This window comes from Penaeus chinensis, chromosome 32 (assembly GCF_019202785.1).
Source record: "Penaeus chinensis breed Huanghai No. 1 chromosome 32, ASM1920278v2, whole genome shotgun sequence".
Taxonomy (NCBI): Eukaryota; Metazoa; Arthropoda; class Malacostraca; order Decapoda; family Penaeidae; genus Penaeus; species Penaeus chinensis.
In genome coordinates, this window is record NC_061850.1 from 23,829,470 (window position 1) to 23,846,808 (window position 17,339).

General features: G+C 49.0%; 1 protein-coding gene across 1 annotated transcript in view; it reads left to right on the forward strand.

Moving 5' to 3' along the window:
* Positions 1-290: 290 nt before the first annotated feature.
* LOC125042651 overlaps positions 291-17,339 on the forward strand; it is an 18,424-nt gene continuing 1,375 nt past the window's right edge. The window contains exons 1-7 of the mRNA XM_047638431.1: positions 291-798; positions 2,122-2,230; positions 3,084-3,284; positions 3,685-3,852; positions 4,044-4,178; positions 13,706-13,859; positions 15,312-17,339. The exon at positions 15,312-17,339 is cut by the window's right edge and continues 1,375 nt beyond it. Coding sequence (XP_047494387.1) covers positions 782-798; positions 2,122-2,230; positions 3,084-3,284; positions 3,685-3,852; positions 4,044-4,178; positions 13,706-13,859; positions 15,312-16,678 — 2,151 coding nt within the window. The 5' untranslated portion in view covers positions 291-781 and the 3' untranslated portion in view covers positions 16,679-17,339. The remainder of the gene's footprint in view (positions 799-2,121; positions 2,231-3,083; positions 3,285-3,684; positions 3,853-4,043; positions 4,179-13,705; positions 13,860-15,311) is intronic.

The following is a 17,339-nucleotide window of genomic DNA, read 5'->3' on the forward strand; positions in this document are numbered from 1 at the left end:
CCCACCCCTCCCCCTCCCCTGGGTGGTCAGATCATCATATCATGTGATAACATCTTCAGTCGTCGAACCTTTATGCTCAGTGGTGTTCGATGTCGGCAGAGCGCGGCGTCGTTCGGCCGCGAACAATACGCTGCAGGGAACGATTAGTCTCAGCCCTCACCCCCCTCTTCCCCGCCCCCTCTCGACCTCAGCCCTTCCCCCTCCCCCCTCCCGCCCGTCGCCCCTGGCCACGTCGTCCTCGCCGGAGGCCGCCAGTCCAACTCGAGGACCTGGAGGACTCTGCTGCAACAAGTGCGTCTTCGGTGTTGTGGCGGCGCTCGCGGGAGAAGCCTCGCCCTCGGGACCCTCGGGATATCTAGGCTCCGCAAAGTGCCCTCGTGCATGTGCTTGGGGAAAAGACGAGAAAAATAATAAGGGATTTTGAACATTTTTCTCACCAGTGGATAAACGAAATACGAACCATATGTCATCGAACGTGATTCTTCTGGTAATGAACATATCCTTAGTGCTGATGGTAAATTGAGAAATCAGAAAGAAAAAAAAAATGTTACCAAGAACTTTCCTGTCGCCAACTACACTATTTCACGCCATCTAAAGTGTTGCATTAATACCTCCAGTTGTGGCCTTAGACTCGAAACCTCGCTAGCAATAATTCAAGTGAGAATTATGTGCAGATGCTCTTCGATGAAAAACACTCGGTGAAATCCAAGGGAATTTATAACTGTTTGAAGGTGTGTTACGAGAGCTGTGAAGATCTAGAAGCCGCAAGGAATACGGATTGATGGTTTATGACCTAGTGTAAGCTGCCATTTTTTATTTTATTTATTAGTGTTGTTGTTGTTATTATTAAGTGGGGATGATCGAAGTTTTGTTATTTCCATCTTCAGGAGTAAATATTAAATATGCATGCTTAATCACATTTCCGATGTATAAAGATTTATCCTACAGCGTGAGCTACGGACGTAACTCACTTTTTCAAACAGCACGAGAGCGGTTCACATTTTCCTGGATGTGCAATCTATTACGAGCATAATCCACTTTAATGAGAAGATACGATACGTAATCCACTTTTTCCTCCTCGTGTGGACAGAAGAACCAAGAAGCTGCATCTTAGCGGACGAGAAATGTCTTAGATTAAGCCTTTAAATTGTTCCGTTGAGACTCGTCAAGCGGCCCTTTCTTAAGAGAGGCATCTTCACGGACGAGAGAGCTTGAAGTACTGTCCTGTAATCGGTCCGTTTTGCTTGATGGGCGTGAGAATTCCGAGGCATCACCAAGCCCGCTTGATCTGGCTTGGTTTTGCATGGTTTTGCGATGGCGAGTTTTGGTTTTGTTTGGTTTGATTTGGTTTGATTTGGCTTGGCTTGACTGCAAGTCGCGTGTTTTTTTATAGCTTGGTTTAGCTTTGATGCGCTTGATTTTACTCGGTGTTCGCTTGATTTGGCTTGGCAATCTATAGCTTAGCTTGGTTTCACATAGCTGTTGGGTTTGCGTGGCTTGGATTTATATAGCTTGATGGCTTGGCTTGGCTTGGTTTTGCTTATTATTTCGAAGTCTCAACCGGAGAGCGATCGCGGGATATTAAATTAATGTTAATTCTAATTTAGGAAACTTGGTAGACTTAAAAATGTTTTAATAATCAACATCATTAATGTTATTCTTATAAATTTTAGCCTAGTAAAGGGATACACATATTCACTGATAAGTATGTATATATATATATATATATATATATATATATATATATATATATACATATATATATATATATATATATATATATATATATATATATATACATACATATACACATATATATGCAAATGTATGTATATATGTACGTGTGTGTGTGTGTGTGTTTATATATATATATATATATATATATATATATATATATATATATATATATATATATATATAAACACACACACACACACAAACACACACAAACACACACACACACACACACACAAACACACACACACACACACACACACACACACACACACACACACAAACACAAACACACACACACATACAACACACAACATACATATTTGCACAACACCGCATGCAAAACACCCAGCGCGGCGTTTGAGGTGCTCTTAATGAAAGGTGCAGTATGTCCCGCAGAAGTGTGCGAGAGCTGGTGCCGGCGCTCAGCGGGTGTGTGAAAATGGCGCCGACTCACCACTTCGATTGGGACATTAACGACTCCAATATACCCAAAGTAAGTGGGAATTTTTGTTATCTGTTTTTCGGTTTTGTTGATTTGTCTGTGTGTGTGTGTTTGTTTGTTTCGATGGACTTTTTTTTTTTTTTTTTTTTTTTTTAGATTTTTTTTTTCACTTGCGTAGATGAGTGTGTTTATTTGGGTTTAGTTTGGTCAATTTATGTAATTTGAGATACAGTTGATGAGTTAGCTTTGCATGTGCTGTGTTGGTACATTCCTGTATTTATTGTATATTCATTAAGCGATATAAGACAGAAGTGAATGATTCATTGGTCCTTATTTATTGTGTTTCATTTGCTTTCGTATCTCCTCTTATATTAATGGTTATTCATCTGTAACCTTCCCCATTTATAATTATTCACCACTATTAGTTTCCCATTTACTGGTATTTATCACTAACGCTTCCCCATTTACGATAATTCATCACTAAAACTTCGCTATTTGCGATAATTCATCACTAACCGCTATTTTCTATCGTTTATCATTAATTCTTCCCCATTTACGATATTTCATCACTAAACACTTCCCAGCTTACGACTATTCCTCAGCAATATTCATCATTCCGCACTGACTATTATTCACTATTAACTTTCCCATTTACTATTAGAGAGAAAGAGAGAGAGAGAGAGAGAGAGAGAGAGAGAGAGAGAGAGAGAGAGAGAGAGAGAGAGAGAGAGAGAGAGAGAGAGAGAGAGAGAGAGAGAGAGAGAAAGCCACTGGAGAGACATCATCAACACTTCCCCATTTACTATTATCCATCACCAACATTTCCCCCTTTCCTACCGTCCATCATCAACACCTCCCCATTCCCCCATTATCCGCCGCTAACACTCCCCCATCCGCACGCCAGGTCAGCGAATTCGACCTGTTCTGCGACTGGGCGGACGGGCACTGCCGCTTCGTGTACCCGCCCGAACTCGAGGAGGCCAAGAGACACTCCTCCGGCTGGGCCATGAGGAACACCAACAACCACAACGTCAATATTCTCAAAAAGTCGTGTCTGGGAGTGGTCGTCTGCAGTCTCCGGTGCACGCTCGACGGCGGGATGAAGGTAGGTCGTTTACGAGCACTTTGGTTGGGGTAGCTTTATAGTTTTGTTTTTTGTTTGTTTTTCTATCCTGGAGGGTTGTTTTATAAGTGTGGGGCTCTGTCTAAGAAAGGGATGGGTAATGTCTTCCATAGATTTTTAAAATATACTTCTATCATTATTATTATTATTTTTTGTATTATTGTTATTATTATTGGTAGTAGTAGCAGTCGTAGGATTGTTATTATTATTATTTTTGGTATAATCATTATTATTATTAATATTATCATCATCCTCATCATCATCATCACCACCACCATCATTCTTGCACCTCGTTGCATCAAGTGCCCCGTAAGCCACGTCAAGAAGTAAACCACAATATCTCATACCATGACAACCCACTACAACATTATCTCCCTGGCAGGTCCACCTCAGACCCGCCATCTGCGACAAGGCGAGGAAGAAACAGCAGGGGAAACCATGCCCCAACAAGTCCTGCTCGGGAAAGCTGGAGGTCCTGCCGTGTCGGGGACATTGCGGATACCCCGTCACGCATTTCTGGCGTCACACCGACCACGCCATCTTCTTCCAGGTGACGCATACCTTTGATATTGTTAAGAGAGATATGCCTTTGTTAGTAACGCTGTTGTATATCGACTCGGAATGCTTCGTATAGGAAACGAGGTGGCAGAGTCCCATTACGAGTAACGAATTTACACACGCTCAGAATTTATGAATGGAATACTAATTCTCATTCTTTCCTTTTCCTTCCTTTTCCTTCAGGCTAAGGGCGTGCACGACCACCCACGACCCGAAGCCAAGAGCACTGCCGAAGCAAGGAGGAGTCTCACGGGCCGAGGACTCTCCTTGCACCATCACCACCCTCGACGACCGCCGCCACGACTCTCGGAGACCAAGGTGAGGAGGATGTGCGTGTGTGTGTGTGTGTGTGTGTGTGAGAGAGAGAGAGAGAGAGAGAGAGAGAGAGAGAGAGAGAGAGAGAGAGAGAGAGAGAGAGAGAGAGAGAGAGAGAGAGAGAGAGAGAGAGAGATTGATTGATAGATAAATAGATAGATAGAAATATTTGATTTGAATTTATTAATTTATTACGTAAGAGAGACTGATAGATAACTAAACAGATAAAAAGACAGATAGAGAGAGAGATAAAGACACATAAAGAAACAGAAAAAAAGAAAGAAAAAAGAAAATAAAGTAGATATAAACAAGCCGAGACATACAAACAAACAAACAGAAGCAATCAAAGAGAGGCAGACAGAGAATAAAGAAACAGAAAGAGGAATGAACGGAGAGAGAGAGCGAGCGAAGGAGAGGCCTCTCTGTCCTTTACTAGGAGTTTAAGCATCCTTGACTCAGCCGCTGGAGGGAGGGGCGGGGGGGGGAGGGAGGGAAGAGAGAAAGGGAGAGAGAGAGCCAGAGGGAGAGAGAGCGAGAGGGAGTGAGAGCGAGAGTGAGAGAGAGCGAGAGGGAGAGAGAGCGAGAGGGAGGGAAGAGAGAAAGGGAGCGAGAGCGAGAGGGAGGGGGAGGGAGAGCGAGAGCGAGAGAGAGAGAAAGGGAGAGAGAGCGAGGGGGAGAGAGAGCGAGAGGGAGAGAGAGCGAGAGGGAGAGAGAGCGAGAGTGAGAGAGAGCGAGAGGGAGAGAGAGCGAGAGGGAGGGAAGAGAGAAAGGGAGCGAGAGCGAGAGGGAGGGAGAGCGAGAGGGAGAGAGAGCGAGAGGGAGAGAGAGCGAGAGGGAGGGAAGAGAGAAAGGGAGCGAGAGCGAGAGGGAGAGAAAGCGAGAGAGAAAGAGAGCGAGAGAGAGAGAGAGAGAACGAGAGAGAGCGAGAGAGCGAGAGCGAGAGAGAGAGAGAGAGAGAGAGAGAGAGAGAGAGAGAGAGAGAGAGAGAGAGAGAGAGAGAGAGAGAGAGAGAGAGAGAGAGAGAGAGAGAGAGAGAGCGAGAGACAGCGAGAGAGCGAGAGGGAGAGAGAGCGAGAGAGAGAGAGAGAGAGAGCGAGAGCGAGAGAGAGATAGAGAGAGAGCGAGAGACAGCGAGAGAGCGAGAGGGAGAGAGAGCGAGAGAGAGAGAGAGAGAGAGAGAGAGAGAGAGAGAGAGAGAGAGAGAGAGAGAGAGAGAGTGAGAGAGTGAGAGAGAGAGAGAGAGAGAGCGAGAGGGAGAGAGAGCGATAGAGAGAGCGAGAGCGAGAGAGAGGCCATTGGGGAGACATCATTAAGGAACACCCTTTGCCCACCTACCGTTACTGGTCACCCACTCGTCGCTACCCACTGCCCACTGCCGTCTATCTACTGCCCACTGCTCACTGCCCTTTGCCCTCTGCCCATTGCCCACTGCCCTCTGCCCTCTGCCCACTGCCCTCTGCCCTCTGCCCATTGCCCACTGCCCTCTGCCCTCGGCCATGTGCTCATTGCCCACTGCCCTCTGCCCTCTGCCCATTGCCCACTGCCCACTGCCCACTGCCCTCTGCCCTCTGCCCATTGCCCACTGCTCACTGCCCTCTGCCCTGTGCTCATTGCCCACTACCCTCTGCCCTCTGCCCATTGCCCACTGCCCACTGCCCTCTGCCCTCTGCCCATTGCCCACTGCTCACTGCCCTCTGCCCTGTGCCCATTGCCCGCTGCCCTCTGCCCTCTGCCCATTGCCCACTGCCCACTGCCCTCTGCCCTCTGCCCATTGCCCACTGCCCTCTGCCCTCTGCCCATTGCCCACTGCCCACTGCCCTCTGCCCTCTGCCCATTGCCCACTGCCCACTGCCCACTGCCCTCTGCCCTCTGCCCATTACCCACTGCTCACTGCCCTCTGCCCTGTGCCCATTGCCCGCTGCCCATTGCCAGGGAGATCCGCACTGAACGCATTTTATGAGATGCAGATCTAAATAATTATTCTAAATAATTCTAATGATGACTTGATGGGAAGAAAGCGGGGGGTAAGGGTGGCAGTGGTAACAGCCAGCCGAGAATGCGGTTCATTTTTTATTTGTTTATTTGTTTATTTGTTTGTTCGTGAGTCCGTGGCCAGCAGAGGTCACTGTGGTACGTTGGGTGAATAAGGGGTAGGGGGGGGGTAGGGGAGGAGGAGGGAAAGGGGGGGAGGTGGGAGGTTTGATGGACAAGAATGTCACCAGGATCTCCTTCACCCTCCTCCTCCCCCCCCCTCCCTCGGTCCCCTCCTCTCTTTCTCTCTCCCTTCTCCACTCCTCCTTTCCTCGCTTCATCTCTTCTCTTTTCTCCCTTCACACACTCTTCCTCCCTTTCTTCCCTTTCCTTCTTTCCACTTCTCTCTATTATTTATTCCCCCTTCCCCCCATTCCCATCTTTCTTCTCCCTTTCCCCTCCCTCACGACCCTCTCACATTCGTTCTCATTTCCCTCTTTCCTGCTCATCCTCCCTCCTTATCCCCTCTTCCCCCAGTCACTCCCTTTTCCTTCGTTTTTTTTCCTTCCCCCCTCTCCCTATTCCCTCATTTTCCCTTATCCCCTTCCCCAATTCCCTCGCTTTCCCCTCTCCCATTCTCCCTCTCACTCAATTCCTCCCTTTTCCCCTCTTCCCTTTCCCCCCCTCTCCCTTTCCCCAATGCCCTATTTCCCCCCCTCCCTCATTTCCCTCCCTCACTCCCTTCCCCCCTCTCCCCCTCTCCCCTCTCCGTCTCCCCCTCCCTCTCCCCCTCTCTCTCCCCTTCTCTCTCCCCTTCTCCCCCCGCAGCATTTGTACCCCTCCTCCCGCCCCCTCCGAGTGGCGAGACAGCCAAAGGCCTCAACGGGACACAACGCCAATAAGCGAAGTGATGTGAGAACACGCTTGTAGGCCACTCACTGGAGGCCACAGAAATTACGCAAGGACAAACCTCGGCTCGATTCCCTTCCCTCCCCTTCCCCTCCCCTTCCCTCCCCTTCCCCCTCCCCTTCCCTCCCCTTCCCCTTTCCCTTCCCTCCCTTCCCCTCCCCTTCCCCTTCCCTTCCCTCCTCTTACCCTTTACCCTCCTCTTCCCCTTCCCTCCCCTTACCCTTCCCCTTCCCTTCCCCTTCCCTCCCCTTACCCTTCCCCTTCCCTTCCCCCTTCCTTCCCCTTCCCCTTCCCCTTCCCTTCCCCTTCCCTTCCCTCCTTTTTTAACCCCCTTCCCCACTAAGGCTCCTTCACTACTATATTCCCATACCCCCCCCACACCCGTGCATCCCTCCCCCCCACCCCCACTCGAATCCTCCTCGTGGGTCACCGTTCAATGTCTCTCTCTCTTTTTTATTTATTTATTTATTTATTATTTTTTTCTCTCGTTTTTTTTTCGCTTTCACTGTCTGGATTTTTTTCCTACTCTCTTAGTCTCCTAGTGTCTATTTTTTCTTGGTGTTTCTGTGACTTTTATTCGTTGTTTCTTTCTCTTTCTTTCTCTCTCTTCTCTCTCTCTCTCTCTCTCTCTCTCTCTCTCTCTCTCTCTCTCTCTCTCTCTCTCTCTCTCTCTCTCTCTCTCTCTCTCTCTCTCTCTCTCTCTTTCTCTTTCTCCTTTTAAACTTCGTCTTCCTCCAGATCCTCCTTTTCGTCATCGCTTCCACCTTATTCTCTGCCTCCCCCCACTCCTTCACTCCATCCTTTTCCTCCTCTAAATCTTCCTTTTCCTCTTTCCCCACTTCCTCCTTCTCCTTTTCTTCCTCTTCCTCCTCATCCTCCTCCTCTTCCTCTCTTCCTCCTTCCCACTTCCTCCTTCCTCCTTTCTCCCTCCCTCCATCCATCCCTGCTTCCCTCCCTTACTCCCTCCCACTCCTCCCCACTGCCTCCTTCCTACTTCTTCTTCCCACTTCCTTCTTCCTCTCTCCCTCCCTCCCTCCCTCCCTCCCTCCCTCCCTCCCTCCCTCCCTCCCTCCCTCCCTCCCTCCCTCCCTCCCTCCCTCCCTCCCTCACTCCCTCCCTCCCTCTCTCCCTTCTTCCCCCCACTTCCTCCTTCCTCCCTCCCCCCCTCCCTCCCTCCCTCTCTCCCCCCGCCTGCCTTTCCCCTCCGCCCCCTTAGATTAGTTAATTAAAGATCCATTCTTGGCGGGCATGTACCAATACCACAGTACCTCCCCCCCTCCCCCATCCCCCCCCCCGAGAAAAGCCAGGAAGTGGCACAGCAAAAGAGGGGAGGAACAAATAGGGGAGGAAGATAGAGGGAGATAAAGGAGAAGGAGGATGTAAGAGGGGAGGAAGAGGCGGGCGTAGGGTGCGGGGGGAGGGGTGGGGGAAGGGGGATGGGGGGGTCGTGACCATAAAGACCGGGAGAAACTGAGGGGAAAGATGCGGGGGGGGGGGGGGAGGGAGAGGGGAGAGAGAATAGGGGAGGAGGAGGAGGAGGAGGAGGAGGAGGGAGAGGGAAAGGAGGATGAGGAGGGTATATAGCGAGAGGAAAGGAGGGGGGGAGGGGGCAGAGAGGGGTGAGGGGGTGAGGGGGGGTGAGGGGAGGCAATTCGAGGGCGGCGCTGGGCACGGGCTCGTTCCCACGGGCACTGCGGATTCGTAACGTACCCACTACGGATTTTCCCGGCACTGTTTTATTTTATTTTTTAGCTCTCAGGCACGGTGCTTTTTGAGACACTTTTTCTCAGATATCTTTTTTTTATTTTCTCCTATTCTTTATCCGTTCATTTATCTTTTTTTTCATGTATTCTCCACTTTTTAATGATCAGATTCTTAATCGTATAGTAAAAAAAAAAAAAAAAAAGGAAGAAAATCATAATCCCTCGACATACTATCATTTAAAAAAATTGACGAGACTTGGCAACATGTCCCCATCATGAACTTTAACCTGGTTTTTGCAACATAGTCTCATGGAACCACATTGCTCCCTCCCGTCCATGCACTCCACGCTTTCTCCTGTCAACATACCCTCGCCATGACAGTTTTAACCTGAGCGTCGACTTAGTCCCACAACATGGCCGTCAACATGACTCCCCAACATAGCACTCAGAAAGGGTTTCGCTCTCACAAGTTTTATCATCATGAAGAAAATTGACTTTGACAGACGTAACTGGCGGCCTCCTAGTGTACTCTGAGGCTGTCCCTTGCCCCTCTCTCTCTCTCTCTCTCTCTCTCTCTTTCTCTTCCTCTCCCTTTCTCTCTTTCTATCGCTCTTTCCTGCTTTCTCTCTCTTTCTCCCTTTCTCTGAAGCTCTCTGGCTCTTTCCTTCTCTCTGTCTGTCTTTGTCTCTCTCTGTTTCTCTCTCTCTCTCTCTCTCTCTTTCTCTCTCTCTCTCTCTCTCTCTCTCTCTCTCTCTCTCTCTCTCTCTCTCTCTCTCTCTCTCTCTCTCTCTCTCTCTCTCTCTCTCTCTCTCTCTCTCTCTCTAACTATCGATCAATATTTCTCTGTCTATCTGTCTACCCACCTACCTACCTACTTACCTATGTATGTATCTATCTACATGTATGTATATCCATCTATCCATCTATCTATCTATCTCCCTACTTATGAATCTATCTATCTATCTATTTATGAGTCTATCTATCATTCATCTATCTATCCATCTATGTATGTATGTATATATTTATGTATGTATCCATCTATATATATATCTATCCATCTATCCATCCATCTATTTATTTATTTGTCTATTTATTTAACTCTCTATCCATCTATCTGTCAATCTATCTATCTATTTATCTATCTATTTATCCATCCATCTATCTATCTATCAATCAGTCTATTAATCTATCTATCGCCCTATAAATCTATCTATCTATCGCTCTATTAATCTATCTATTAATTTATATATCTCTCAATCCACTTATCTATCTATTAATCTATTCATCTATCTATCCGCCTCTCTAATTAAAAGTCTTCTATCTATCTCTCAATTCCAATATTTCTTTCTCTCTTTTAATCATCTTATTCTTCATATTTCTCTATTCCCCTTTTCTATTTACCATTCTTTCAACCCCCTTTTCACTGATTAGTTCACTCTTTGTGTCTCTCTCTCTCTTTATCATCGATTTTCTCTATTTCCCTTTCTTATTTTGTTGTTTTTGTTTCGCTTTTTTTTATATTTTTTTCTTTTTTTTTTCATTCAAGTTTTTTTCTCCTTCTCTTCTGCTTCGTTTTTTCTTCGTGGTATCGAAATGACGCAAAATAGAAAAACATGGACAAGAACATAACACAACATAGCATACTATTGCGCAACAATGGCAACATAGAACACACGCCACAAACTTCAGTCTACATACAACATACCACGAACCACATACCAGACACAACATATCACTAACCACATACCACATACATCAATCCCCACACCACATATATAATACCAACAACATACCACAGACAACAAACCCCAAGCACATACTACATGCTATACACCACAAACCCTAAACCACATGCCAGACACAACAAACCTCATACCACATAACTAATCTCAAACCACAAACTACATACCCCAGGCACATACGCACCACATACCGCATACCACTACCACATACCCCAACCACACACCATATACCACCCACAACAACCCCCGAACCACACACAACATACCACATAACACTACCACATACCCCAACCACACACCATATACCACCCACAACAAACCCCGAACCACACACAACATACCACATAACACTACCACATACCCCAACCACACACCATATACCACCCACAACAAACCCTGAACCACACACAACATACCACATAACACTACCACATACCCCAACCACACACCATATACCACCCACAACAAACCCTGAACCACACACAACATACCACATAACACTACCACATACCCCAACCACACATCATATACCACGCACAACAAACCCTGAACCACACTCAACATACCACATAACACTACCACATACCCCAACCACACACCATATACCACCCACAACAAACCCCGAACCACACACAACATACCACATAACACTACCACATACCCCAACCACACACCATATACCAACCACAACAAACCCCGAACCACACACAACATACCACATAACACTACCACACACCATATACCACCCACAACAAACCCCGAACCACACACAACATACCACACACCGCATACCGCACTCTCCACATGCCGCTAGAGGTCGTGGTGTCGCGCATAAGGATATGAGGAATTATGACGTCACAAAGAGTAATTCATACGTGTTACGGTTAAATGTTATTGAACGTTACTGTGTCATCGCTGAACATTATTTGGGACTAAAGATTAATTGTGGAGGCCGTGTGGATGAGGCAGCTTGTTTTGTCATTTCTGTTGGGTGTTTGTGCGTTTGCCTTGTTTTGAATGCGGTGGGGCGTGGAATTCGTTTGAAAAGAGAGAGTTTGAAATTGTTAGAAGGGGGGGGGGGAGGGGGTCGAAAAATAGTGAGTGTTCTGCACATTGACATTCACACACACAGATTAGTGAAAAGAAAATATATATACATATGGTATGATGAACTCATGTGTATGTCGTCACAAGCGCTTAAATTGTGACACAGGGGGGGGGGGGGTGGAAAGAGGGAGGGAGGGAGGAAGGGGGGAGGGTAGGAGCAGAAAAAAGGGCAGGAGGGCAGGGGCAGGGGGAGGGGTCCGGGGGCAAGGGGCGTGTCAGCTGTACGCGCGAAGAGTAACACGTGGTTAGATGAGTGTTGTGGGGGGGGGAGGGGGAGGGGGGGTTGTAATGTTTTCATGCTCGTATTATCACTCATAACAGATGGGGTTTGGGGGGGGGGGGTGTTACTCCGTATATGTGACACGTCTTTTCTTTTAGCCATTTATTTATCAATCCCATCTTTTATGCATTGATTTCTTTAATTTATATTTTTTCTGGTAATGTGAAGCCGCACAGTAGATTTAGTCTGGTATTACAAATCTGGAATTTGGTAGTTTAATTGTATGTCAATTGGGTGCCTAATTAGGGGGATTCGGCGCGTTACGTTTATTTACAAATTATACCATCTAGTGCAGAATGTTCCGCTCAGTGTCCGAATGGAACGCCGGGGTTATTTACGAGCTCCATAGACTATACAAATAAATATCATGTTTATAGAGCGAAGATTTAGGAACATTTGTAAGTAGCTTTAACTAAGGCGGAAAATTTTAGGCTCTCCGTATCAGCTGTAGCATTCGGGTTCAAGAGAAAATGGTCCGAGCAAACAGCGCTACATTCGAGGGTGTTTAGCGGTTAAGCGCTGGACTCCCTCGTGGGCGAAAGACTGTGGTCCGGGTCGCTGCGCAGAGACACTCGTCGGCGGATCGGTCGCTGTGACAACGTATCTCTTGACTCTTACTAATGACTCCACAGCGATAGCCATCGCCGCTAATTGTGCTGGCGCTCCCTTCGACACCTCGGATGAGCGGGGCGGGGGGAGGCAGGGCGAGCAGCGTGGGCGGGCGAGGGGCGACCTGGTGAATGGGTGTGAATAGCCGAAAGATAAAGTGCGCTGGCGGGCGAGAGCGGGGCTGGTGTGGGTGGCCAGGCGACGCTGGCTGCGTGGGCGCTGAAGGGAAGGTTATGGAAGTCCAACATAAATGTCGGCAGCGAGGGCGAAGATATTGAAAGTAACAGGGAATCCGTGAGTATGGGCGCCCACCGACTATTAGTGGGCGTGAGGGCGGGCGTCCAGGGGGTGACGGCGAGCGGCACAAACAGTAAACACAACACCAACAAGAGGATAATACGGCGACGCTCCAACCACCTTTGTTGGTCACACATAACGACGCCGGGCGGTGGCCACGAGGGGAATTTCCACGCATTTTTACCGGCGACACTTCGGCAGCGTCGGCTCGTCCCCCTTGCAAGGGCGCGGCACACACATCGACGGTGCGCTGCTGCTTCTGCTGGAGAACGGAAAGAGGCGGGGAATGCGGGAAATATTGCGAAAGATAAGAGGAGTAGGTACCCGAGGGGCTTCAATTAGGAGGGGGCCCAGAGAATAGGAACCGTGATCAACTGTTGCCTCTGGCCGACCCCTCGCCCCCCCGGCTGTGCCAGCTCGCGGTCCGGCCTCGACGGCGCTCTCGGCGCTCGCTGCGCTCGGGGGGGGGGGGGGGGGATCTCTCTCTGCGCCTCTCTGCGTGTCCTTTTGTCTCTCTATTTGCTTGCCTACTTCCTCCATTCTCTCTCTCTCTCTCTCCCCCCCTCTCTCTCTCTCTCTCTCTCTCTCTCTCTCTCTCTCTCTCTCTCTCTCTCTCTCTCTCTCTCTCTCTCTCTCTCTCTCTCTTTCTTTCTCTCTCTCCATTCTCGATTGTCTCTCTATTGCATAGTTGTACGCACGTGTGTGTGATTGAGTGTATGTGTTTGTGTGTGTACGTGTGCGTGAGTATGTTTGTGTGTGTGTTGAGTGTATGTGTTAATATATTACTGTCTTATGTAATATAACCTTTGATATATCACCTTGAAATGCCAACAAGCCCTCGTGGCCATCCCTTCACTGCCCGCGCGATAGAGACTCCAGCTCATTCCCATTCTCCCTCGCTCCCGCCCACAGGTAGTGACGGGCGTGAAGAGATCTCTGCCGCCCGCGACTTCAACCGTGCTGGATCTGGGCGGCGCCAACTCATCCGTCAGTCAAGTGGGCGCTCCTCCGCCATCCAAAATGCCCCGCACTCTCCCGCCGCCCCTTCTGCCCGACCACGCTCACGGTATGATGGCCCTTTATGTTGTTGTCATTATATGTTGTTATCATCACGTTATCATCACTAATTAATCCATCATATGTTATCATTATTTTTTTTTATTATAAGATGTGATTATCATATAAATCATCATACGTTGTCACCATGTGTCCTGATCTTCATATGTCAACATATGGTGTCATCATGATATGTCAGACTCATCATATATCATCATACGTTGTCATATATCGTGATCATTCATCATATGTCATGATCATTATAATGTCACCATATGTTGCCATCATGATATATCATAATTATCATATGTCATTGTATACCATCAGAATATGTGATAATCGCATGTTATCACCATACTATATCATGACCATCACATGTTATCACCATACTATATCAGGACCATCACATGTTATCCCCATACTATATCAGGACCATCACATGTTATCCCCATACTATATCAAGGACCATCACATGTTATCACCATACTATATCAGGACCATCACATGTTATCACCATACTATATCAGGACCATCACATGTTATCATCACATATTGAATTCGTCATACATCACCATCTCCTTCTCGTCGTCCTTACCGAGGTCTTGCAAACAAAAACGTCAATATTAAACCAGGTTTGGTTCAGTTTAATGTCGTCTTTGCACTGCACTGGGGAGGGCGACGGTCCGTATAAACTCTGTAGAATTTTTGTTGTAGATTGATTAGCCTCAGTGGCCGACCGTGCGCCTTTCCTAAATGGCTGATGAGAGAATAAGAGAGTCCAATGTCATCCTTATTTATGTGTGTGTGTGCGTTGTATGTGTGTAGGTAGAGAGAGGGAAGTTTGTGTGCGTATGAAATGTAGGTACTGGTGTTGGATTGGTGTGCGCGCGTGTGTGTGTGTGTGTGTGTGTGTTTGTGTGTGTGTGTGTGTGTGTGTTTGTGTGTGTGTGTGTGTGTGTGTGTGTGTGTGTGTGTGTGTGTGTGTGTGTGTGTGTGTGTGTGTGTGTGTGTGTGTGTGTGTGTGTGTGTGAGTGTGTGTGTGTGTGTGTGTGTGTGTAGGTTGGGCTTTAGGACGTGTACGTTTGTATTCAAGTATTTTGATGTGTATATCTATGGGTTAGAGAAATGGATGTGTGTGTATGTATGGCTGAATAGTATGCTGATGGACGTAAATAGGGTGGTTAGATAGACAAAGAGCCATCCAGATACACAAGAAACGGGTGGATATATAATTTCTCTTGGATGTTTGTGGTCGCTCTGTCTTCCTTTGTCCTGCTTTCGTAGCTCTGCCATTTCGGTACAAGCACTTTGAATGATATCCGTATTAGGAGCCCAATAAATCGGTTAAGTTCTGGTGAATCATGATTTTATTCATATGTATTATGTTATTTTCTTGTTGTTTGTATCTTCTTCCTCCGTAATGTATTAGATGTTCTAACCCGGAGTCCCTCTCTCTCCGCAGGAGGCCACCTCGCCGTGGACGTGTGCTCGTGCCCGCCCTTCGAGTGTACCTGCGGGAAGGTTGGTGTGGGCGCCATGGGCATGACCGGCTCGCCCGCTGCACCCATGGGCGGCGTGCTGGTGCCCAAGGCTTTCCCGCACCCGCAGACGCCCCTCGACCCCTACTTCCCGCACCCGCACCAGCCGGACGCCCACGACATGCACCGCATGGACGCCGCGCGCCCGCAAGTGTACCGCAGCCCCGCGCCGCCCTCGGGGGCCTTCCACCCGCCGCCCCTCAACTGGACGCCGCCCACCAGCCTGCCCGGCGAGTGGGGCCTCCACGCGCCCCACACCTTCCGGATAGAGCCCTTTGGCGGCGATAGCTGGCAAAGCACGCCCGCGCCCGACGGCGGCGTGTGGTGCGACGCGGGCCTGGGCGGCGGCGAGCACGCGCGCCCGCCGCCCCTGCCTGCCCAGCATTACTACAACGGCGGCGCGCAGAACTTCGGCTGCGACGTCAAGCTGGACCCGCAGACGGAGGCCGAGTCCATGTTCCCGTTCGAGGAGGCGTTCCAGCCGCAGGACATCTTCGCGCTGGAGCATCCGTTCCGCAAGCGGGAGGAGCCGGCGCCGCACGCGCTGCCCGAGGCCACGGCGCAGAAATTCCTGCAGTGCATCGACGACATCATCGGCGACTGCTTCCTGGAGGACGGGACGGGCGAGCAGCGGTCCCCGCCCACGCTGCTGGACCTGGGCAGCGGCGCCCTCACGCACCAGCCCTACGCGCCGCCCACGCCGTCGCTCTCCCTCCCGCACACGCCCACCATGGCCATCCCCAGCACGCCCTCCTTCTCGACGCCCAATCCGCCCACGCCCGCCACGCCCAACTCTCTCCCCGTCACGAGCTCGGCCGCCATTTTAGACGACCCCAGACTCTCGGAGAAGCTGCTGTCTCCCTCCCTGCAGCAGCACGCGCCGTCCTCGGCTCGGTTGCAACATCAGCAGCAGCATCAACAGCATCAACATCATCAACAGCATCAACAGCAGCAGCACGAGGAGAGCGGTTCTCCGAGCGTGGCGGGCTTCTGCGGCGGCGGCGGGCGGGAAGCGACGTGTCCGCGGTTCGTGTTCCCTCCGGCCAATGATTACGCCAATTACGCCAATGAGTCGCGCGCTTACGCCGCTCACGACGACTCCACCAATGGGGCGCTGCCGAGCTATGACGTCACCGTGTACACGTCATCGTTCTGTGTGTCTCCCAGCCAATCACATACGTTCCCGGGCCGCGAGGGGAAGACAGATAATCAGTTCCCAGCATGTGAGGGGAAGTCCATGCTTCCCTGTCATCAGCTGGCCGCCACCACAGCCTCTTCTCCCCTCAGTTGAGCGCGGCGGAGACCGGCGCGGCGCATGACGTTGTCTCACATGCACTTCGCCCTTTCCCAGGTTCCCGCTCCTGCAAAGGGTCCGTTCCACCGCGAAAGTGGCTTACGTGACTAAAAAGATTACCGAACGCTGACGGCTTGTGCGGCTAAACATGCCCGCGCTGCGTTCGGCATGACCGACTTCATTTCCTAAACTCTGTTGATGATGTGAAGTGTGCAGCAAGCATGGCAACAATGCCCAGGTTCATAATGGCAATCTTAGTCATAATGAAAGAGTAAGCAGCAAGCATGACAATAAAAGACCAGATAATGGATCAGCGAACACATTAAAACTGATTCGAAGGACAATGAACGATGTACACACGGCGCTAAAAAAAGGCCAATTCGGCATTTGTTTTGCTGAGGATTTTAAACCGGGGGCTTCCTGGCGCGAGACCCCTTCGTCCTGAAACAAAGGAAGAGCGAAATGAGCAACTCGTCTTCCCGTTTTATCTCCTGAAAACTTCAGGTTGTTTGTAAATGTCGATCTCCAGAATCTCTATCCTTTAGTGTTAAGAATTCACGAGAGTTTTATGGTAACTCTAAGGCAATCTGCTCATATACATGCATATCAACAAATAGTTCTATATGATTTTTATGCTAGTCAGTTTTTTATTTTTATT